Source organism: Protomyctophum bolini (assembly GCF_963924005.1).
Source record: "Protomyctophum bolini genome assembly, chromosome: 2".
NCBI lineage: Eukaryota > Metazoa > Chordata > Actinopteri > Myctophiformes > Myctophidae > Protomyctophum > Protomyctophum bolini.
Window position 1 is genome coordinate 37416099 of NC_137863.1, and position 25703 is coordinate 37441801.

The window sequence follows — 25703 nt, forward strand, 5'->3', positions numbered from 1 at the left end:
CCCTTTTGTATGTTTGTTTGTTGAACATACATTACCGTACTGTATATCTAATTTTCCAACCCAAACAAGCATCCCCCAAACAAGCAATATCCTCATGTTTACTATATAGTTGGTTCACATAATTCATCAAATGTACAAGGGATATTTTAATGTGCTTCTGCTGTACATTTATAAACACAGATAATGTATCTTGAAAGGGATTGGTAAATAAATAATAAATACCCCTTCTAATTTCCCTTACCCCTCTCTCTCTCAGGTATATATCATATTCTGTGATTAAGCATTGTGTGTAAGTATTGTATTTTCTGAAATATTAACTGATCACAATTTTGAAGGTCCAGAACAATAAGAACTGCATTTCTCAATTTCAAAGTATAATTTCCACTGTATTGTATTTTCTGCTGAAACTTTAATTATAACTTGCTGTGAACAGAATCAAACAGATTTAGAAATCCATTGTGAATCCAGTTTTGAGCTTTAAGAAAGTCAGTGAAATGCCATGTTGTGTTATTCAAAGGTTTCATTTTCAAATAATTGCCATAGCGCCCCCCTTTGGCCAATTGGAGTAAGACTGCCTCCAGTGCAATTTGGCATGACCCTCTACTACACTGTAAACTGACATACTGTAAGCATATGACGCTGCATGTATGTATTAGAGGCAGAAGAAGAACTTTCACAAAACAGCAATTTTCATTGGCTCATAAAAACTTTTTTCACTTAAAAAGAAATTACTACGATTTATTGTCCGTATAGGTCCAAAGTTCACGTGTAGACGTGTTTGTGCATTTTGATCAAAGATCCTGGGAGGAGACATTTTAACTGTTTCTCATATAATTCAAAATGGCAGGTGATCTAAAGGTCAGAGGTCAAAAGTCAGAACACAAAAGTTGTTCGGCATGAGGAGACACATATGTGTATCAAAGTGTCATTGCCAACGGTCGAATGGTTCATGAGATATACATGTTCAAAGTTTTTTTCCTTTCCATCAATATTGAGCCCTCACCATAATGTCCATCTTCTTCATTATGATCCAAATGGTTCTGGCCTGTTGTTTTAAAACAGATGCTTTCGACTACAAAGCCCCCAGTTGCACAAGATCTGTATCATTGTGTCAATCTACTTATTTATAGCAAGACAGAAAATGATTCTGAAGTGCATTCCTCCTTGAAACCAGACAAATCTGCCACAAGGGGCAAAAATCCCTGGGGAGATTGATCTCAGTTTGAATTACATTTCGCTCACCCCAGAGTTGTGGGGTGACCAATCAGAGCCCACTATTCAAAGTGAGACTTATTTGCTGTGACATTGGAATGTGTTTGTAACCGACCCTTGGAAATAAATCTTCCACACTGAAGTTCCAGACTAATATCTACACATTGATGTTAGTCTGGCCATGCCATTGGCCTACATTGTGTCGTTAACTTGAGTACATATTACACACTGCTAAAGGCATGAAGCTCATACATTATATAACAAGCTCCCCATCTTTTTGAAAAACAGACATGGTCCTGCACTTAACATCAAAGAGCAATGGGGAGTAAATACATCAAAGTGACTGACCTCTGGACCTCAAACCACATTCCACACCATACAGAGACCAGACAACGTCTGCATACGAAAATCCAACCCATTCCTTATGTTGACTGATGTCAGCAACACATTGAAACACACTGTGATCTAAACCATTATGCCTGTTTTATGATACATCTTACAACGGTGTTGTGTGCCTAAAATAGCAGACCTACAAGCTCACAAGTAGTAACGTATGGCGGGTGCAACTTGTTGAGGTTGTACATAGGCTATTTTGCCACATGATTTTCATCGCAAGTGTAAATCTGACTTTCAGACCACCACAAACTAGGACAATCAATTTTATCACACCAGATGCAGCCCTTTCTTACAACTATCTTTGTCTTCTGGGATCATTTTCTCTTGTGTACTTTTAATCATTATCAAGACCATACCGTACACAATGTACAGTATATTGTATGTATAATTATTTAAAAAAGGTCCCCCCATTCTGTGTTGCCTAGAACTGGAGGTCTGAAACGTGATCAGTAACATTACGAAGTACATCTTTGTGATGTCACTGAGATGTACTTAATAATGTTACTGCACTTGAGTTAGAACAAATTATGGTCCTTTACTCCTATCCACAATATATTGAACAGAGCACTGCTGCCACCTAGAGGACAGGTGTTCAAACAAAATGTCTAGTCTTATGGATTCACGCTTATCAAAATAAAGCCTTGTTCCTATAGGGCCCAGCAAAACATCCCAAAAAGGAGCCTAAACATTTGTCACTTCCAGCCCCGCGTCCTTGTTGTGGGGCAAGTAGGAGAGACACAAAACAGTGACTTTTTCATGCTATTACACGTGCAGATTTGCTCGGTTCATACTTGTGCCATAACAGAAGGACTTTAGAAGGAAGGATTTTATTGTCTGGACTTTCTATCAAACAATCAAGTATCAAGCAAATGTGCATGGCTGACTGCGCACAGAACCTTGGATGCATAACAGCCAAGCACTGGTCATGTAATTAAGCCACATACACATTTATATAATCTATGAGGTTTCTATCTTAATTGGGTGTCTAGCTGGTCATGATTTTATTTATATATCACTATTAGTATAATTGTAATCCTACTACTACAATCTAGTAGTGAGCTTGCAGATCAGCTATTTTCAATGAAGATCCCAAGAAATATGTGAAAATATTTCTCAAGTTGCTAATCCTCTGATTAATCCCATTAGCGCTTTTATAAGTGATGTCATGTCAATATTTGAGTACATAATGATAAACAATGATTAAAATAATAGTTTGTACAAATATTTTTTACCAAATTTAAATGTTGCTATCGTGTAAAGAGAAGTATTAAGCATCGTTCTTTAACCATTTCCTTCAAATCAAAACAACAGAAGAAGAATCTGATAAACAAACAACAATATGTGTGCTGGGATAGTGAAGCAGACACCTTTTTACTCAACAAATTTAGCACAGTAAAGCATTTATTCAAGTATTTCCAACTCAAAGATCTGAAATTATGTACATCATATGTTCACTAGTGCAGGTCTGACCTCCAAGGACAGAGACAGACTTAGACACGATAATATATTACAACGACTGTATATACAAGGAGTTTCACAACCCTTCATTACTCCAACACTACATTCTCCATCTTTCTTTCTTACACCTTTCAACCTTACATGCACGCATGTATACACTGACACAAAAGCAAACACTCTTCTCTACATTTCACAGGGGCAGAACTGTTAAAGTCTTTTCACTTCAAGGATATATTTTTCATGCGAAAAACTCGCACAATGAGGAAAAGACAATTATCTTGATGTATGCTCTAAGACTTCCTGTGAAAAACAAATCTTTCTCAATCTCTGTAAAATTCTAATTGACTGAACTTAAGTCAACAGGACATCTTCTAATCGTGTTAATATTCAAATATGTTCACATTTTTACTAAATCACATTTATTTAGCTTTAATCCAAATTGTCTCTGTCGGTCATTGGCATATGCTCCAGTCTTTAGCAAAACAGCACACCAAAGGATTTTAGCAATTTCCGTGCCCCACAGCCCACACATATTTTGATGGTCAAAAGAAAAACTAGCATACTATTGCGAGAATATCTGATTGCTTTGATTTTATGTTAAGTATTTTAGTCTTGGCTCTGGTAGTGCGCTACACACAATGTAACGATAGGTTAAACGACTGAGAACTGTTGAAAGGATCCCCCCAAAAAAGTGTGATTCCTGTGATTACCCAAGCTTGTTATATCCTATACTGTGTACACTACTGGGATGGAAAATAAGTTGTTAACCACCATTTTTGGATCTTGAAATTTGGGGGGATTTTTAATCTTGAAATTTGGGGGGATTTTTTGAAAATTTTCACCTATGACATATCCAAAATAGAGACACTAGGGTTAAAGTGAATAAATGTGTACACACTAGACTGGAGCATGTCTCCTTCTTCTCAGGTGTTCAGAGTCTGAGTGGAACCAAGATGACTCGCCATTCGCCATACAGACCTGTATCTGTATTCATGGTTGTCGACCAGAGACCAATGTTTCACATCTCACAGAGGACAACAGGGAAATCTACATGGATACAAGGGTAGTCGAGCCTCACGATTCCCTGAAAATAACAATAGTCACATTAATTGTGATTTTTTTCCCCCTCCTAAATAACCACTGATTGGTGTCAGAACTGTTTTGAATTTATACTCCATCAGCAACGGTGTCACTTGCCAAAAAGTACAGATCTACAAAGATATGTTCTTTTTGGCAAGTCGCAATGCAGAGTATACATGTGGCTTCATCCTAATTAACAACATGATTAATATTTCTCTAAAAAGAAACTCACCTGAGGAATTAAATTCTTCTGAATCCTCTTAAGCTTGGACTTTCTCTTGCCATTTTTTGTCACCATGGTCTCTTCGTAGAATTCATGGGCAAGATCACCATCCTCATCATAGTACAAAGAGCTATAGAGAGAAAGAACAACAACACAATGGCAGGTTAATAGACAAGACATAGGCTAGTCTCACAACTTAAGAGAGTCCACCTACATGTCTGGTGACATCTAAATTCAATGTAATGGCTAGAACAGCAGCGAGAGAACGCCAGCTTACAAAGCTTACTGCTTTTAAAACAAATCATAATACTAAGGCGATGCAGAAATGCAGACATTGAATTTAGATGTCAACAATCATGTCAGTAGGTGGAGATCTCGGATCGTCTGGCTACGCAAGATTAGGCATAGGCAGATTTTTTTTTAATCAAAATGAAGTTAGCGCTAAGATTGAAAGTGAAATTGGTCATTGATCATTCCGTGTCCATTAGTCACCTTCTTCTAGTGAAAACAAATGGTGTTGCATTTCGGCAGCCTTTGAGTCGAGTCACAGACTGCTCATTCCCGTCACTGGATGATTCGCCAGCAGCTCCAGAGCCTGAGAAAGGCCAGACACCTTTGGCTTTAGACCCACTTCCTCCCATCTTTACAGATGGGTCATAGTCACTGTTTACTCAAAGGTTTGGATGTGAAGTAGCCAGGCGGTCCTGCTGCTTCACAAATGTTTGGATCTGAAACAAATGAAATAATACCAAATAAAGTTGTTGGGGGTTAGTTAGTCCACAATTAGATCACCACAAGGAAGTAGCCAATGCAAAGAAACTGATGTTTAGAGCCCATAGTCCGGCAGCCGGTGTTGTGGGGTGGGACATTTGGTGTATCGTTTTTTCTATTGGCCTAAAATATTGTCTATATACATACATTCATGAATCCACTTGCTGACCGGCTGTCGGTATTGAGCAATTTTTTTATAGGGGTTTATATGTGACCATACCATTGACATAAGGAAAAAATGTCAACATTTCATTATGCTTTAAGTATCACGTGACATGTCAAACTAGGTACTAGGGGGTTTTCAAGATTCTGAATCCATTCCAAGCATTGGTTTTGCACAAAAAACCCTCCTTAGGCTAAAAACGCCCATTGCAAATCACAAATGTGGTCAGTACATTTTGGGGAATTTAGGCACATTTGGGCAAGTGGTGATGGCCGTTTTAGCCCAAGCCCAAGGAGTGTTTTATGTGCAAAATTAATGCTTGAAATGGATTCAGAATAATGAAAACCCCTTAGTTTGACATGTCACATGCTACATAAAGCATAATGAAAATCTTGCCTTATATAGGATGTTACATATAAACCCCTGTAACTGGGGGTCTGCAGTCACATATGTATTTGGGCGTCCTACATTAAACCGTTTGAGAAGAGAACCACTACATCACCAAATCACCATATGTAACGGTTAACCGCTATGTAAACTTCAGTTCGCCACAGGGACGTAATGCAAAGCAACTGCAATGTTGCCATTGCTAATGCAAATGCACTGTCATGTTTATATCACCCCAGGCTAGGACCCCAGGGAAGTAGCCACATTAGCAAAGCAAAAGGTAACGTTGCATGCACCCTAGACTCAATGTATCTCAATGTATTGTATCGTCTCACACATCTCCAGTCGAGACAGTAAACACAACAGCTCAGCTCTCATCATTCACTATTCAGTTGCCATCAACAATGCATTTGACTTGTAATTACAACTGACTGCAGGACAGGCAGGACTGAAACAATCGGATAACCTGGGTCAATAACCACTCATTATTACCCAGCAATGCTTTATAAGACAGATCAACACCGTTTGCTAACCATAATATTAATAAGAATAATACACAACAAAATAAAAACACCGTTTTGAGCTAGTCATATGGTTGATGACATTAGCATACGTCGCGCTAGCTAACGGTAAACAAGGCTGGACAGCAAACGTCTGTCTGGCTAAAGTATAACTTTAGCTTGATTAAAGATTATGTATTTACATCTTAAAGTATTTTATTTTTGTGTTGTCGCACATTACGACTAATGTCAAAGCACAAAATAGATGTTACGGTCTGGAAGCGTGCATTGACGTTTAGCTAATGTGGCTAATGCTAGAAGAAGAGGGTAGTCAAGTGGTGTCAAGTCAACAAAAAATAAACATACATGATCATGTTGGTCCTCCATCTATGGAAATGGAAACATCGCTCTTGAGTGAAGATGTTAGCAGTTCGCTTATTCTGATGTGTTGTTATAACGTTACAACGCGTCCTTGATGATCAGCCTGACAGCTAAACATAACGGTAAAAAAAAAAGCTGAGTATATACAGCGAAGTGCGACGGTGTCGCTTGCAAAAAACAGATTTACGCGTCGCATCCAGGTCGCATCGTAATGACCTGTTCTTTTTTTCAACGCCACGGATATGTCTTAAAGACACAGTGACAAGTCATATCAATAATATATAGCTGCATATATGGTAGACTATAATAAACTAACTAAATATTTTAAGTATGTTATGTCATTGCATAATTTATTAGGCTATATGAATATGTAAAATAAAATACATTATTTTGTTTAGGCACTCTTTATTGAATGAATACAATAACTGTAATACAACATTCTTCGTTTTTCAGAAATAAATCAGAAAACTTGCACTCACATTTTGAGACATTTATATCAAAACAGACAGTGAAATGAGACAAAGATGATGATGAATCTCACAAAGAACAGAAAAACAAGGAGACAACACAAAACATAGAAAAGGAATGACAAACAGCTTAAAGTTGAACATATGTCATTCATAAAGTATTCCAATCAACCAAAGTGATCTTGACATTGCTCTCTCTCTCTCTCGCTAACATTCATAATTCCATACAAATGTCCGTATCAGTCGTACTCACACAGGGAGTCGGGACAGTACAAGAAAATACTGGAGAACTTGGGCCTGGGTCAAATGAAAATCCTGGCAGCTAGAAATAGTTTTAACTTTCTCAAAGGATATCAGTGTGCAGCTGTGTGAAGCATCCATGTGCAAGTTAAAAAAAGCAAATTAAAGGTTTGTTTGTTTGCTTTGCTTTAAGAGCTGGTTGCCTACCATGGCTGCCGTTGGCTACCTCCTGCATTTAATCTGCTTCAAACTGCTAACACGCAAACTACAATAGGACTGCAGGTGCCGTGAAAAAGGTTATAATTCTTTATCAACAAGTATTTACAAATATTTCTTACATACCGGAATGGTAATTAAATTCAAAAGCTGCTGTGCACTCAGTGCTGTGTGGTGCAAACACGTTTTTTTATTTGATTTTCATTGCAAGTGGAGTGTGATAAGGACAAAAGGCATCATCCTAAATAAGGACTTATGACCAATGGCTTGCAATAAAAATGTTGATTTTTGCACAGCATTGTGTGGGCAGAAGCTGCTCCCCCCCCCCCCCCCCCCTTTTCATACCAGTCACCCCAGCATCTCACCTGAGTTTTCTTAACGGATGCTGGTGGTTTTCTTCACATAATGGAATGGTGAAAGCAATAACTGATATACTTTTCAAAGTTAAAGTGGCCAAAGCTGGGGTATTCAAGATAGTCAAATGGGACCCAATAATGAAAAACATTCATGGACAAAGCCAGTGTCTATTCAGGCTCATAGTCTTACATGATTTCATCTCACATTCTCTCATCAGGCACATCAGGCTCTTCTAGGTGTAAGGCACTTCTCTCTCATTCTCTCACACGCACGTTCGCGATAGCACTCTCTCAGTCGTGCGCCTTTTCATTCTCTCGCTCACTCTCCTCCATATGGAGGGAGGTGTTTGAATTGTGTTCTCTGGGATCTTTGAATGCAAGACGACCGGTCAACTTCAGATGAGTTTCCAGTCAAGTGGTGCATGCCATTCCCCCGGGCGGAAAGTCCTCTCAGCCAGGGGTAGAACCAGCAAGTGCAGTCTGCATCCTGGTGCGGGCAAGGGCGTAACGCTGTATTATCTGCTTGACATGCTCCTCCTCTTCTCGTTGCAGCATACGATTGAAGTTCTTCAACTCGGGCATAGAGAAGGCGTGCCACTGCATAGCGTAAAGGAGGACATGTTGTGTATTAGTGCTTATTTATTCACTGAAGTGTACTAGTGAATAATTGAAACAGAGTATGATCCAAAGAAGTGTTTTGGATTTTATGCAAAAAGAGAGATAGATGAACCACATTGGTTCTCAGAAGTCATACTCACATTGACTTCTCCAGTTTCATTCTCCTTCAGAACCAGGCTGAGGACCTTCTCATTTGGGCCAGCACAAAGACGTCGATAGAGTGGACGGTCATCAGCAGATAGCTTACGGAGGTAAACTGTGGGGAAATGGAGGAAAAAGCTCTGTAAACAAATTATGAATACTAAGGAGGTAAGGCTGGGCAATAATAATAATAATAATACATTTTATTTATAAGGCGCCTTTCAGGGCACTCAAGGTCACCGTACAGGTTAAAAACAGTACAAGAACACAGTTAAAATCAGAACAAAACTAGGGCACAGCTTGCAGTAGAATACACAGAGGTCACCCAGAGTCATAGGCCTGCCTAAACAGGGGGGTTTGAGGTGAGTTTGAAGCAGCAGCAGCGTTCTGGACTAGTTGGAGTTTATGGAGGAGTTTGTCGGGGAGACCAAAGAGAAGGGAATTACAGTAGTCCAGGCGGGAAGTGACAAGAGAGTGAACCAGGATTGCTGCACTGTGGGGAGTTAGGGAGGGGCGGAGGCGGTTGATGTTTCTGAGGTAGAAGTAGGCGGATAGGATGGTGGTGTTGATGTGGGTGTGGAATGAAAGGGTACTGTCGAGGACGACACCCAGACTCTTAACCTGAGGGGAGGGGGAAACCGAGGAGTTGTCAAATGTCAATGGTGAGAGTGAAACTGGGTTGCTTGGTGAGTGTGGATTTGGAACCAATGAGGACTACCTCGGTTTTATCATTATATCATCATCTGTGATTTTGGAGATCCAAATATTGTGATATGGCATTACGTTTTGTAACTTTCTGGACTGAACTCAACTGTTCTAACTGATCTATTCTGGCTTTACACCCTTAGTTATTATATGGGTATTGATGATTATAATTTATTTATCAATGTATTTAGTCAAAGATATTGTGCTATTTTTAATGGGGGGTTTTTGTGTGGCTTTCGCCTTTATTTTTTATATAGTAGGCTGAGAGAGATGGGGGAAGACATGCAGTAAAGGCCGTCGGGATCGGGAGTCGAACCTGCGGCACACTGCCAGACTGGATTACCAGCCAAGGTGCCTGATCACTGAGCCATGGCCCAGACATTGTGCTATTTTTGACCAAAAGTTCATAATTGGGCTAATAACGAGGCTTACCTTGGTCGTGACGCTCGCTGCGCTCAAACAGAGCGAACTTGCCAGGATTGTCCACCACAGTGAACTTCTTCAACAGTGCCTCGATGACCTCACGGGCGGACGTTCGGGAGCTTATGTGTAGGTGTTTGGATGCGTCTTTAGGCAGGTAGAATGATGTGCGACGTTTCACTAAACCAGCCTTCTTGCCTCCAGCGTCGTGCCCTGCAGCCCCTTTCTTTGGTGGCTGAACTGAGACAGGGCGTACCAGCTTGAACTGGACTTTTATGAACCCATTGTAGGAGCCATCTTTGTTCTGTAAAAGAAAATAGGATATTTGTGATAAATGTATATGTATGGCAATGCATTATTACAGTTATGTTTCACTCAACGTAGGTATGGTCAGAGGAGAGTGGGGACTCACCATGTTCATGAACAAATTGCTGTTGACTTGAGCATTGTACTCCTTCACCTTCTGCTGAATCTCTGCAGATGTCAGCTCCTTCTTTCCTACTTCAACATGTTCATCCTACAAAAATGAAAGAACAAACAAATGTCTGAAGTTTAATACCGGTAGTCATTCACTCTGGAGAAAAGCATCTGCTAAAAACATGGGATTATTTTACCAGCAGGTGTCAGCATTGAGCTATCTTTGATCCATCTCCAGACCTATTGAAACATACAGCCTACTACTTTATGGCTAAAACCACTCACTGTCATGCTGACTACATGTGGAAAATAATGTACTAACTACTAGTTAGTACATTCTTTTCTGGTGGCATTGGATCAATAATTGACTCTATATATGCTAGTAAATTTTACTTGCACATTAAGCTGTTTAATAGCATAGCTGAGCATACTGCTGCTGGCAAGTTAAACCCATAACATTTCTATGAGTTCACAATAAATTCTGAGAGTAGATGTCAACACCGTAATTGAAACCGTATGTCGAGATAGTTAAAACATACGTTTCAGCATTTGGGGGAAATAGACTATTTTAAAATGTCTGAAATCTTTAAGAAGTAACGAGGACCTGAGAGGTTTGTCCTGAAATTGCAATGGTAGATCAAAGCTTTTTATATGTATATTGTATATATGTAGTATAATAACCAGCACAGTGGCCTTGTGGTTAGAGTGTCCGCCCTGGGACTGGGAGGTTGGGGTTTGATCGGCTGGGTCATACCAAAGACTGTGAAAGATGGGACCCAGTTTTGCACTCAGCATCAAGGGTTGGATTGGGGGTCAGTCCCTGCAACATACTAGTGTCATGTCCAGGGGTAGCTAGTCCAGGGGCTGTACTTGTACATCAAGCTGCCTCACGCTACAGAAACAGGAGATAGAATCCTGCCCTATGGGCCTCATGGCAAGGCTTACTTACTTATGTAAGTATTTCACTTAAGTATATCATCTTAATCTTGCTATTCTAACAGTTATATATAACTAATTTAGCAAAATAAATAAAAGACAGATAACAGAGTTGTAGTTGTGTTTGTTTATATGGCTTCATTCTCTCTTTCTAAAAGTCAGCACCAGTTGCATCAGACTCCTGTCCTGACTTCCTGTCAACGTTGCAAAGAGGAACTGACACCCATGATGTCAGCTCTCTGCCCACTGATTGGACCCAAAGTGGTTCCTCAACTCCTCCTATCTCTTCGTGGGGGAGGGGAGGGTGGTAGATCGGGTGGCCATGAGGATTAGGAACTTGCCGGTTTCTGCAGCTGTTTGCCATGACTGTGTGCAGAGCCTCTGCTCTGCATTCCTAAAACACTGTATTCATGTAAAAATAGCAACCCCGCCCACCCCCAGGCTTGCTCCCCTCCTTGCCGAATGGGACAAAGCCTTCCTCTGTTAACACAGCATATCCTGTGGTCAGCTGCCTCATCATCGGCCATACACTCCCAGACCACCAGTCATCTTTTTCTCATCGTGAACATTCGCCCTCTGGCATCTGCAGGCCAGTCAGACTTTAAGGTCTTTCGACACGAAAGAAACCACAGCTATGCTCTTCCTGTGTCTAACGGTGAAACTTCACTTCCTCTCTGAAATCAACATTCTATGTACTACAAAACCTGCACGGGTTTAGCAGTAGTTTGGAGAACACATTAAATAGCCCTAGTTTGATATCTGACTATCAGCAGAGCCAGCCTTTCCTGATGAGTATAACCTGTGGATCAATATCCATAAACCCCTCTTGATCGATGTTGCTAACATCAGCACTACGACTGATACACATCTAATTATGTGGAAAAGAGTTAAAGTCTCCTTTGAAATTATACATTTACATAAATATTACGGTACTCCATTCAAGCACTGTCCATCCAGACCCCATGACCACTTTAAAATGATTTGGTTTATTGAACATTAGAGTCTCATTAGAAGCCCAACTGGCCACAGCTGTTTGAAGACCTAATGGAGAACTAACAGCAGCTCATTGATCATTGTCAGGATCAATAACGTGAATCCTGGGGCAGATTGAAGGGAAGGCTGAGTTTATGTCCAGTAGGCAATCATGGGACAGCTGTCTTTACTATGGCAGTCAAGAACACATGCATAATTACATGCTGCATGTGCCAGCCCATGTTATCTGCCTGTCTCCACTAAATGTTTGATGTCAAAATGAGAATGTTAAGCTTGTATGTTTAGAAAGTAACTGTTTCAGTATGAAACAACCTGTTTGTTCTGTGCTCTTTACACAGGAAGTACCATCCCATTGTGAAACTGCACTGTGGGCGGGGATATAACAAAGATGAGTTCAAAATGATCCCCTATGGAAAGACCTAACCCAAAACATTCCGTGAGTCATTTTGCTCAACCTAAAATGTGGAAGAATAGAGGGTATGCGCAATTGCGCATGCTTAAAGTGAATGGCACATCGAGTGGCAAAGCAACATGCAAGGTGAGTTTGACATTGTTTAATGCAATCAAATAGGACTTTTCTGTTTGGATGTATGAGGTTGTCAAGGCCAGATAGTAGTTTTTTGCCACTCAGTAGGCGTTCCTGCATAACTTCCAAGTTTGATGATGATGTCACACGCATACCCATTATGCTTGATGACTGCGTTTAATGAGATACACAACAATGAATGAACCATGACTGTTAAGAAACTTGAGTAGGTGGAGTACGTCATTAAACAGTTGTGGGCTTGTTGTGTGTGTGTTTCATTGTAATCAATCTGGGAACCCATAGGCAAATCAAGGAAAAACAGCGCCCTCTTGTCTGTCTGAGACTACACTGTAATAACTATAGAAGGAGTGTTCCGTTTGTATTAATAAATTCAAAGAATAAATAATGCAAACTTCTTCAACTTAGAGTTCTTCATACATAACAGCTTCCGCCGTTAAGTAAAAGCAATAATATCACAAAGTTGGGCCAGAAATTGAATTACATATCCGTCCATTAGTCAACCCCGGTAGACTTAGTACATAAACTGTAGTACAAACTGACCAGATTTTGGTCTTATAGTTACTATAAGACCATGGTAGACCTAAGTTATAGCCTAAGACCAACTTTAGAGCACCTTTTCATTAAAACGGCTAAAGTTACAAAACTATGATCGCAATCTGCCAACAACAATATTAGGTCATCGGGTGAGATCGTGAATCCGGAAAACAAAACAAAAAAACGTCTATCTCACCTGTTTCTCTTTAACGGGTTTACGAATGAATGATGTTCTGGCAGTAAAGTACTGTTCGAACTCCGAATCCGAGTCAGATTCACTGCAGTAGCCGCTGCTAGTGGAGCTTCCCCACGTCATCTCAAAGGACGGGGTCTTATCCGAGCCGCTGTCCGCCTCTTTAATGCTCATGATCAGATTTACAATGTAACAATGTGACACTACGGAGTCGATTATTAATGTATTCGCTTATTCAGCTACAAAAACCTCTTCTTCAGCCTATAAAACACGACCACGTTACGACGAGACTAGTGCGTTCTTCAAACCTCAAAGTGTGTGAACAGTTACAACATACAGGATGCACTCTGTGGTCCCCGCCCTAGTCGTTTCCCTCCGCTGTGTGGCCCCCACCCACCCACCCGGGCCCGCTGCGTGGCCCCACCCAGCGGGACCAGAAAGGCCGTTGAGTTTGAGTTTAGAAAATACACAAACCGGCGCAACCGGCTTTGATTGGACGCCCTTGGGAAACACGGAAATACCAAATCGCCGATGACATCACCCCTCTAATTTCCTGTAGGCCAACATTATACTGCCAACGTGAGAGCTGATCATGTGAGGCATGTGAACATTTAGGAATCTTTCCCCCCCCCTACTTCTGAGGCCTACTTGTTTTTTTATGACTTCTATTCTATGTATTTAAAATAAAGATTATCGTTAAAACGTTTGGTTAAATAAATATATATTTTTGCAAAATAATCTTTGAAAGTGTCTTGTGAGGAGAGGCAACATTTTGTTATTTTTATTGTTCAAGAACTAATTTCTCCTTGACTTCAAAGCTTGAAAGGCTTGGTATTCAGCCAGTAGGCTATCTGTGATGACCTTGAGCCCTACTTCCCTTGCCTTCCTCCTACCACACCCATCTTGGAACAAATTTTCCTTTGTTATGATTTGAACTACACGTGTTACCTGTTACACAAACACCATGTTGTGGCAGCAGGTAACAATGAATATCATTCCTTTTCCACAGCAGTTTTTAATTTCTTAATGTGTTTGTTATTCGTCAGCAAGCCAACTGGAGACAAAATGATATGCGAAACTGTCCTGATATGTAGAAATTGTTAGAATCAGGGAGAGAAGAATGCGGCTGGCATTGGGCACTTGTCCCTGTGTCAAGCACCCAGAACAGATGGCGACCCAAGGTACAGCTATGAGGGGAAGAGGGCGCACCACCCAAGTAGACACTGCAGCGCGACAGCAGAGCTAGGAACACAGCAGAGTACAGTCCCTGATGCTGGATATAGGAGGGAGTGGAGGGCGGCTGCTCCACCCGTGTGCCAATGCCAGGCGTAACCCCCAGGTTGGTATCTGCTAGTCCGCTAGCTACTCGTCCACACCTTTGCATTGTATCCCATGTTATAATGAAACTACTAGCCCGAACCAATCAAATGAACTACAGCTAAGGGATTTCAAAGGCCAAGGCAGCTGGCCTCCCTTGAGCCAATGGGACAGACATTTTCACATGCATGCCTTACTTATACTTACAGATGAATGTGCACCAGAGCATAAAACCCCAAGGTAAGTTTCACTATTTGTAACTGTAAGCCTGATTTAGGCAAACTAAAGTGGAAGATGAAAGTAAGAAGTGCTCCTCATATTTCCACTAATTGTATGCTGGATTTAGGCAAACTAATACAGATAATGCTAAATGTCACAACCTTTGTTGTGTGAATCTTGGGGCACAACCACAGAGGGGTCAGCTTTTAGGCCCAATGTTCCCTCAGCTTCAGAGCCAGCCCTTTGTCATGGTATGCTAAACGCTTACCTCTGCATCATTACATAGTGATGCTGGGGGCAGCCGTTTGCATACCATGACACCTAAGGAATTCTGGATAACTTGAAAAAGAGAATGTGAGCACTCATCAGTTGAATATCTCACAGTGCACGTTTATTGTTTGCACAATTCTAGCAGTATATCTTTGAAAAGATCACTTGGTCCTTTTAAGAACTCTTATTTAGATCCTAAAAGGACCAAGTGAGTGCTTGGTCCTTTTCAAACATATGAATTCTGATCAGAGTCAACTTTGTCACCACATGATTATAATGTAAAACTGAAAAAGTGTTCTCAAATTGCAGTTACAGGAAGAGTTCAAATATTGAAACACAGAACAAGTCAAATATCAAGAAGGCACAGTCAAATCAAATATCCAAAAACTCAATACCTTTTTCGTACCATGTTGACGTCGAAGGAATCTGGCCCCACGGACCATGTACTGTAGAGCAGACTTGAAAACAAGGCAAGAACTCCAACAGAAGCGCAACCTTAAGCACCATGATGAGGCATGTCCGAGCAAGGCACTAGCAGAGTCAAACTAAGGTCTCAGAGCTAGGTGTGACTATAACCTGTCGAGCATGTACAATGAGTTAATTGATACCCACAGCATAGCTCTGGTCCATAGCTCTAATGCGTTGCATTTAGAGCTATGTTACTCTCAACTTCCGCCACTCGCATGAATGCAGAGTTGCAGACCAGCCTCTCCTCTTTAGCGTAAATAAAAATAACGTTTTTGCTACTCACCAAAACAAAGGCGGGTTATGACATTAGAAAGCCTACTTTCCTTAGTGGACGCACTCGGAGCCCCCCACCACACGTATAAACTGTACTTTTTGGCGAAAAGGGGATTTTGTTTCTACCGGGGAAAAAAATACTTTTAGTTACTCCACTTCGCCTTCTACCGATATTGCCCAGAGAATTGCCCAAAAAGTACAGTTTATATGTGTGGTGGCGGGGGCTCAGAGTGCGTCCACTAAGGAAAATAGGCTTTCTAATGACACACCTTTGTTTTGGCTAGTAGCAAAAACGTAATTTTTATTTACTCTAAAGAGGAGAGGCTGGTCTGCATTCATGCGAGTGGCGGAAGTTGAGAGTAACATAGCTCTAAATGCAACGCATTAGAGCTATGGACCAGAGCTACCCACAGCATAAATCTGTCATACCACAATTCAGGGAAAGCCACTGTCACTGTCCAGACAGACTTTAACATTATGCTCTCTCCTGCAACAGTTTTCTCTGCATAGTAACACAGCATGGCAAACAGTGTGATTCTGGGTACTCAGAAATAAGACTTTGTGATCTCAAAACCTTGGCTGTCATCTGTCCTGCATCTGTTATTGCCCTGAATTTTTGTGAAAAGGACAGATTTATCCTGTGTGCTGTCCACAGCATTGGCCTAGCTCTACCTAGCTCTGAGCCCAGTTAGTTTGACTCAGGCCAGGTAGGACTGCATAAATCAACCATCACCCCAGCCTCAGTTCAGTTCAGTTCAGTTTATTTTCCACCGAACAGTGTGATGGTAGCACTGTTGACTCCGATACCGACATTCTGGGAATCGGTTATCTATTTGGAAATTGCACATGGGTACGCACAGGTCGTCATTATGATGTGGACATCAAGGTTTCTGTCCAAGTGACAAAACAACGCCTAAAGCAGGAACATTTGCCAGAGGGAACATTGATAAAAAAAATAAAAAAAGAGTTCCTTTACCCAGTGTGGGAAGTTGATCTTGTAACAAAAAAATGCTCATTCTATAATCTTCATAGAATAAGATTTAGTCCATCTAAAAAAATATCACTGTCTTCACTATTATGTGTTAAATAAGAAAGCTATTTGGTAATAATAATATTTTAATAATTTTTCTCATTGATTTAATAGGCTCAACTTACCCCAAACTCAGCTGCTCATTTGACCACATATAGCCATGATCGGAAATAACATAACTGATCTATAAACATCAAGAATCTAGAATAAACCCTATCTGATGTGTGATACCACCTTACTTCCTATTCTGAATCATTATATCAGGAGCTCAATAAAATCACAAAACATGGCTCTAGTTAATTCAACATGTGCAGTATTATGATTCAAACCATCACATGGCTACTGTAATGTTAAGATCAACCTATAATTGGTATTGCTGCATGCATACTGCATATTGTTTTGGGGCTCCTTGAAACATGGGGTGGCTCAGCTTACCCAGTTCTCCTATAGCGTGAGAAGAACTTAACTAGTATTATTTTCAGCTGAGGGAAGCTAACAGAATGTGACTCAGATATTGGGAACCTCTTACTTCTGTATGCAAAGTGCCAGTGGCAATGTTTAACAACTAAAAGAGGAACAACCCCATCTGATTGCATCCAAAGTTATATGAGCCATGGCAAACAGCCAAGTTAATTAAATACTTTCCTACTGAGGTCCTTACCACATTCGTGTCCGTTTCTATGGTGTGCTCTACAACACATGTTTGGTCAGCTGTGGAGGATCGGTCCCAACTGCAGTCTAACTGGATGAGGGCACTGCATCTGTGGTGGCATGTGAATCTACAATCTGTAAATTGGTGAAAGTAATATTAAAATAAGGTAGCATAATCTTTGCCAGTTATTTGCATAGAACATGAGCCTGAAACAAATACATGTGTATACATGTTTGTGCTATATGAAGACCTTTCGATGTATACAAAATAAAAACTATATGAAACACCCCAAGCCTGAATAGTTTCAGGACTGTTTGGAATTGTAAATGGACAATGTCGTCCTCCACTGGCCATTTAGTGTCATTACAGTTTGATTCCTTCACATGTAAAATGAAATGACAGTAAAACACAAGCAATGCTTCTTCTATTATGACTAGGGATGCACCGAAAGGGAAATTCATGGCCGAAACCGAATACCGAATCAAGGAAACAGTTGGCCGAAAACCGAATACCGAATATGATTAATATTATACATCTTTTTTCCTACCATTGCTGTCATGGCCGTACCTTAAAGCTACCTGATTTATGGCAAAATAAATGTTTATGGCAAAACGTAACTTAAATAATAATCACTATTATGGGTCCATTTATTCAGCCCTTTTGAATGCATTAATTGCATACACTATTCGGTGATATATTTTCTGCCTATTCGGGGCGAAACCGAATGGGCCGAAAATGCATTTTTAGCCATTTTCTGCCGAACATTTTCTGCGGCTGAATATTCGGGGCATCACTAGTTAAAATAGTATGTTTATACAGAGTAAGTACAGAATAAATTATCTCTCAATCACCGGGTAATGACTGTGACACAGTCATGTAGCTGAAAGGTCAGAAGGTCAGTCCTTGCAACCACAATGTTTCCAGCCAGACGGGTCTAGTCCAGAATGCCACTTAAGCACTATATACTTTGTTGTACAACAAATAGCAAAGATTGTTGACCTACAAGCTTGTAGATTTTTGGAAAATTTGAAAGATTTAGAAAGCTTTTGCCTATAATGCCATGTTGAAAGTGGTTATCACTTAACATACCTACACCCGCACAGTATCATTGGTATGAAGTGTAACTGAATATCGCTGTTTTAGTATCCTCACTTATTAACCTGAGTTTGATTCTACAAATGTTATGTTATGGTTATGGCAAAACTTAACTTAAATAATAATCACTATTATGGATCCATAAAACATTTATTCAGCTCTTTTGAATGCATTAATTGCATACACTATTCAGTGATATATTTTCTGCCTATTTGGGCCGAAACCGAATAGGCCGAAAATGCATTTTTAGCCATTTTCTGCCGAATATTTTCTGCGGCCGAATATTCAGTGCATCACTAATTATGACATCTAATATTAAATATGTATTAATATGCTCTAGAAGAAGTTTCCATTATATATAAAGATGTATTACAAATCTCCACCCTCATCCAAGCTTGGAATACTGATTTGGGCATAGAACAATGTATCCTTTATTTCTCAGGAACAGTGCATCTGTCAAGCAACAGGGCAGTTAAATCACATTAATCCTAGTGTTCCTATTCTGATTGTGAGTAGATTGGCTAATTTCGATAAAGATATTTTGTGTAGGGGGAAAAGAGAAGCGGACCAAGTATAGAGCCCTGAGGGGCCCTGGTCAAATAAGTATGTATATGATTTAAGTGGTTAACAACACAAACATGAAGACATCCATCTGTTAATACAAGATGGTGCTGGGTTACTCATTCTGGACTCCTCGCAGACCTTGAAACTTGAACCAGGGTTGATATATTTGGTGGCTTGTAGTAAACCATGTTTTTAACTGTCTATGTCTAGTAAAGGACATGTAAGTAAGTGGTGAGTTCCTTGATGTAGGTTGGTACAGCATCCCTTAATGGGAAGGCAGATTGACTGAAAGAAGATTTTCTTAATGGGATGATGCAGTCTCCTTGTGACTCCTCTCTTATAATCAGATTTTTGCTGAATGCTGGAATGTAAACATATGGCCCATAGGCAGCCCATAGGACAGGTGGTTTTAGTAGCACAAAAATGTCTATACCAAAACAAACAGTGAAAATACAAAATGACAGCAAGAGGGCAATGTCTTTTCTCCAGGTACTCTAGTCTAGTGGCTGATAACTGCTGGTATAGAGGGAAATTATTGGTGAAAAGATATATACTATAAGGTAAACACAAAAGTGACATACTATGCCTTTAACTTTGTTCCTTATGAAACATTAAAGATACTGTAACTGATGTGATATTTTCATTCACATTATTTGCAAAACAGGTTACTAAATATATATGAAATGTATAGCAATACCATGTACATAGTATGTATTACTTTCAATGTTTCTACTGTACATCATGCTCAGTATAGTGGCAGCCAGGAGTTACATATGAATCTAATCTGTTTTGCTTTACATTGCAATGACAATAACGTTTTGGGCTTATGCTCTAGTCTAGTCTAGTGCTCTAGTCTATAGCACTATATAGTCAATATACAGTATAAGTTAGAGAGCATACACATATGGAATAAATATGATGTTTGATCACTAGTGCAAAGACATTATGTTAGTGACTCTCTTGCATGAGCAGTTGTGATGTCTAGTTCAGGGAGCTGTTACTAATTATTTCAATGCATAATGAACAAGCTATATTTTTAAGCCTGACCTAGGCTTAGGTACATGTATGTCCAAAAGGAAGATAACATGTTTAGCATCTCTTACTAAAGCATGAACAAAGTAATATAGCTGATTAGCTAATCCAGAATTTGGACATGACCGACCACACAACTTCTTAAAAAAAACACTCAAACCTTTTTAAGTCTCACAGGGGTTTATCGATACCCTCTCCTTCTCTACATCAAAGTTCGTAGCTGAAAACAACAACCTAGAAGCTCACAACGCATCGCAAAGTCATGCTTTGTACATGCTTGTAGATTTTCCCTGAATGTTGGCCTATGATGTTATGCCCAGAACAGTGACGCCATGGTTCATGTGTTTACTGCATGCCGCTCAGCTGCTGACATGCTGCTGGGAATCATAATGTTCCCCTCATAGAAACTCCTCATTAAAGCCTATTGAGCCACAGTGAGTAAAGTTGTCTTCAAATAGAGCCACTCTCACAGACAGGCAGCCCAGATTACTTCTGCTCAAACACAATGACCGTAAGCTACATGGCCTGGCACAGACCGCTGAAACGCACCCATGAATGAATGCAGAAGTCTTTGAGTCTATGACCGCCTTAATAGTTTCCTGTAGTTCTATAATAGTGTCAATCGTCTCTCATTCTAGCATATTCATGCACACAGGAGCATGCAAGTGCACAGGCATAATAAGGGCTGCAACTACTGAATATTTTCGTAAACCAAATTCTAAATTGAATACTTTTTCTATTAATTAAATAATAATCGAGTGTTTTTTTTATTTTTATAATTATAGTAATATTTACCTGTCCTGTATGTATATATATATATTCATCGACGAATCGAGTAACCACTTAAGCGTTATTGAATAACTTTGCACAATGGTGGCATGCAAAAATTGTGAAAATAGCTGAAAATAGCCATTTGCCTTAATTATGATTGATTTTTTAAATTATGATATGATTACCGGTAGTTTATTATCGATTATCTTATTCAATTATTGATTATTGTTCCTTTTTTAATAATCAATTACATTGATTAGTTTGTTGATTACCTGTTGCACCACCTACACATACTCATACAACATCAAAACGATGGATGCAAAACAATAAACTTACTGGCACAGCGGAGACTTTGCTTGTACAAGCCCCATATGAAGTCTCCACACTGGTCACACCAGGTGGGCTGTGCGTGGCTACAGGGTTGGAAGTTATGCCCCTCTCCCTTCTCCTCTAGGAGCCGCTCTCCCTTCTCCTCTAGGAGCAGTGGATCCTTGAAGTCACCGAGTCTGATGATGCCCACTCTGCTCAGCAGCTCTGGCACCTTGGATGGGCTGATCCTCACTGCATTGGCCCTCTCCAGGAGGCGGCGAGGTGCCTGGTAAATGGTGCATTTATATAGCGTCTTTACCCTTTATCCAATGCGCTTTACATAGATTGTGCATTACGTTCACCCATTCACACACAGATGGCGGTGAAAACCATGCAAGGCACCAACTAGCAAATCAGGAGCAATTAGGGGTTCAGATTCAGAGTCTTGCTCAAGGACACTGCGGGAGTCCGGGATTGAGCTGGGAACCTCACGGTTCCCATCCGGCCATTCTACCGGCCACTCTACCCCTGAGCCACTGCCGCCCCCACCACCCACTGCCTGTGGTGATGGGAAACAACTAAGTACGTATATATACACTCACATACTGTACCCATAACAACCGGGAAAGCATCTGTCATTTTAGATTGTTGCATTGGCTATTCAAAAACTAGAACATATACAAGCTCACAGTGGATCTTTTTGAATATTTTAGAAAAATCTTGAAAATGTGAGAACTACTGATTTAGAAGGCATTTGTAGAATTGGCCTCAGGTTAAGTATGGTAGGTTAAGTAGGTTAAAGGATAATTCCATGCTAGAATGCTTTCTTATCTTTCTTATCTTTCTTTGTAGTTGTTACGTCCCCACCAAAGAGGTCCAGGTGTTTTTTTGTGCTCCTTATTGGCTATTTTCCCTACCATAAGCCTTCAATGAATTGCATTGCATTGAATGGGAATTGAATGGGGCTATGGGGTGTTATGCTAGTTCGCTTATTTCCATCGAAAGAAGTAGTAAAGTGTGCCGCTTGAAATATTATTTACATTATGAAGAGAGGATATATACAAAGAAATTATAATTTTGAGCAATGGAAATAAGCAAATTAGCACAACACCCCATAGCCCCATTCAATTCCCATTCAATTCCCATTCAATTCATTTAGGGCTTATGGTAGGGGAAATAGCCAATAAGGAGCTTTTGCACAAAATAACACCTGGACCTCTTTGGTGGGGACGTAACAACTACAAAGAAAGGTAAGAAAGCCTTTTAGTATGGAATTCTCCTTTAAGTATGATTGTGTTTTGGGGCGAGCGTTTTGGATTCAAATATTGTACCATTGCTTTTTTTACTCCACTAAAATTATTAAAAAACTTTAGTTACTAGTTACGTTTGGATTATTATTACAAAATATACATTAACCAATTAAACTATTTTATACTTCTGTCTATTCGAAAATAGCCGATCTATAAGCTCACAACTAGGCCTACATCCTCGAAAGACATTCATGACAATAAACTTTTGTACTTTACTTGTAGCACAGTTTTTATATAGAAATATTTCTACTTTAACTTAACCCAATAAAACCGGGAAAGGATTTTAGATTGTTGGCTATTAAAAAAAGTAGCAGGCATACAAGCTCACTTAGTGCCACGCTGCAAACTTGTACATCTGATTATTGTTTTTACATTTAAAAAATAAGATCTCGAAAGTGTGATAACTGCTGATGAATGCCTTTTGTAGAATCGGCCACATCATGTCTTAATGGGTTACTGTATGTACAGTATGTATACTGTATGTTCTTCCACCACTAGGTACCTGCGGTGGGCTGGTCAGCTCTATCTGGTCTCTGTCCAGTGTCAGGTCATGGAGCTCAATGAACTCCCCCCCCCAATACATCTTGTCATTCAGTCCTGGGCTGTGCCATCATCAGCATACTGGGACAGGCCACCTGCAACAACAAAGTCATATCATTCATTTGTTGACTTTGGAAAGTCCAAGTTGGGCCCTACAGGCTACATGTGACATTGCATAATAGCTTTTTTAGGACAACTGTTTTTAGGACAAATAGCTGAGTTGGATCAGCGGATTAGATTGTTCTCTGTAATCTACTGCTATTCTATTAACTCTTTCCTACTATTTTTAATTGTTTTCAAATGTCACTCCTCTCCTTATATGATGTAACCAACATTAATCAAATGTGTCGTCAATTCTAGTGTTTTGTGTACTGTAACGTTACCTGTGGAAATGTGCAATAATTTAAATAAACTTGTTTTGTGAATAATGTCCCATGCTTGCACTAGTAGACTATAATCACAGGACGAGTAGGCTGACACAAAATTTCAATTTGGTGTCAAACTTTAATTATTGTCGTCAGGAAATAATAATAATCAATAATAGCTCAAATGTAGGCTACAGAGTTTTTTTAAATGCCCAAAGCGCGTTGCATAAAGGCTAGGAACAAACTTTATTCAAGAAAACAAATCAAAGTACAAGACCAGTGCTAGCTGGTTAAAAAGATAAAAGGATAAACAAGGGATGAGGAAAATCGTCCTCAGTGTTTAATAAGACAATATAAGAGACACTTCAAGGGTCTCTCAAGACATTTCTGCATCATTTCCAACTTGCTATATGAGAAGATCTTAACTAGTTAAACATGTACTTACCGAAAACAATATAGCAACGCCACCGATCGTCTCAAGACGTTTTCTAGCCGACAACCAAATCTTCCGGAGGAACCGCTGTTACTTAAAAGTAACGGAGATGTACAGCCTCTGATCTAGCAGCCTGCCATACGTACAGTATAGCCTGCCCTAGCCCTACATTATCTCTGGTAGTGGAAATAAAGCATCAGTCCTCGCTTTTCCAAGTAGCAGCATAATCTTTACACCACAGTAGCAATGCGGTCGTCCTCTTTTGTCACCTTCATTTGTTACAGCAAGATAAGACTAACCAAAGGAAAAGACAAGAAAAGTGAGATGCCAAAGATTGAGTTGACATCCGGAATGTTTTCACATAGGGGGTGCTTCTGAGTTCTGAGCATAGACTGTGGTTCTGAGACATGAACGTGGGCGTATAAAGTAGTCTCCCGCCCTCCGATGAATTATCCGAAATATGAATGTGTTTTTGATTCAGCACATGTGTGAGTGAACAGCTGAAAGTGATAAACCCATACTTAATTTGACTAGATTAAATACCACCAACCAACAATCAAAAGGCGAAGAAGCATAGCCTATAGCCACTACAAATTAAAAATAAATGTGAACTGATCAGAAATTCAACAGGACTACATATGTTCTGTTATGTTAAATTCGTTCTCCTATGCCACAAAAATGTGGAACGCCCTAGGCTATAGGTCTAGTGTGAAAACTGAATCCTATACACTCTCCTTCAAAACCGCTCTAGGTGGATCCTGGATGCAATTCGAAACTGGCCCCTGTCAAAAAAAGTCAAAGCCTATAGCCCCCCTGAACTGTTTATTGTATATTTCTCTTTTTGACTTCTAACCGTCTATATGATGTTTTTACATAGTAGCCTAGGCCTATATTTGTCTGTCATTAAACAAGCCAAGCTTACTTTGGTTTAAAATCCTCTTAAAATCCTCTGACCTTTTATAGAACTGCACTTTCCTTTGCTTTTTATTTTTATTTTTTCCAAACTGCTAAAAATAAAGTATTCACCCCAAGTTCATTTTGAAAAATCACACCTGTGTGAAGTGAGTGGTGCAACTCTGTGTGGGGGTTTCCAGGGGTGGGAAGGGGGGAGTTCCAGACCCACAAGAACGCACCCAGGGTGCCGGCCCGGTTCCGGCGAGCCGCCCCGTGTCCGAAACGGTAGAGAAATGACAGAGTTAACATGTGGGGGTCGATATTGAGGATAGAAGTACGGTGGATTCCTTCCCCATCTCATGCATCTATGGCAGTGCAGGTTCTCAAACATTCATGTCAAGGCGTCTGAAAATATGTTTGTGCCAGGGACTCCCATACAAGATTTGTATTCAACATGTTTACATTTCCCTCAAGATTTGTTTGAAAAATGCAGATCTACAAGTCCACAACACTTTGTGGTGTGATATGCTGTGAGTTTGACTATTGTATTTTCAAATAAAGGCCTAGTAAGAAATGTTACTTGTTACCCCCTGGAGCCACCCTAAGGACCAGTCCCTGTCTAAGGAGTCTTCCTTATGCAGAGAGACAGTCTTTTTCTGTCAGTTTTCCTTTATGAACAAAGGACAAAGACGGCCGCAACAGTTTACCCTTTGCAGCCTTATGCCAAACCCGTTGTCTCTAACCTTGGGGTCAAATGGGATAATGCACTCAAACTGGACAAACTTCTTTCAACGAGTTTGAACGTGT

The 25703-nt window shown here is 40.1% G+C and overlaps 2 protein-coding genes across 2 annotated transcripts; both read right to left on the reverse strand.

The window, feature by feature from the left end:
* Positions 1–3865: 3865 nt before the first annotated feature.
* Positions 3866–6743, reverse strand: LOC308324316 (tumor suppressor candidate 2-like). The gene is made up of 4 exons (XM_080776347.1): positions 6557–6743; positions 4862–5097; positions 4379–4499; positions 3866–4150 (listed from the first exon to the last, which is right to left on the reverse strand). The coding sequence occupies exons 2-4, from the start codon at positions 5008–5010 to the stop codon at positions 4085–4087; spliced, it is 336 nt and encodes a 111-aa protein (XP_080632473.1). The 5' UTR covers positions 5011–5097; positions 6557–6743; the 3' UTR covers positions 3866–4084.
* A 303-nt stretch (positions 6744–7046) lies between these two features.
* LOC308325053 (ras association domain-containing protein 1-like) lies at positions 7047–24375 on the reverse strand. The gene is made up of 8 exons (XM_080777437.1): positions 24015–24375; positions 23167–23299; positions 21382–21640; positions 17593–17717; positions 10147–10251; positions 9747–10038; positions 8609–8724; positions 7047–8447 (listed from the first exon to the last, which is right to left on the reverse strand). The coding sequence occupies exons 2-8, from the start codon at positions 23245–23247 to the stop codon at positions 8301–8303; spliced, it is 1125 nt and encodes a 374-aa protein (XP_080633563.1). The 5' UTR covers positions 23248–23299; positions 24015–24375; the 3' UTR covers positions 7047–8300.
* Positions 24376–25703: the final 1328 nt, after the last annotated feature.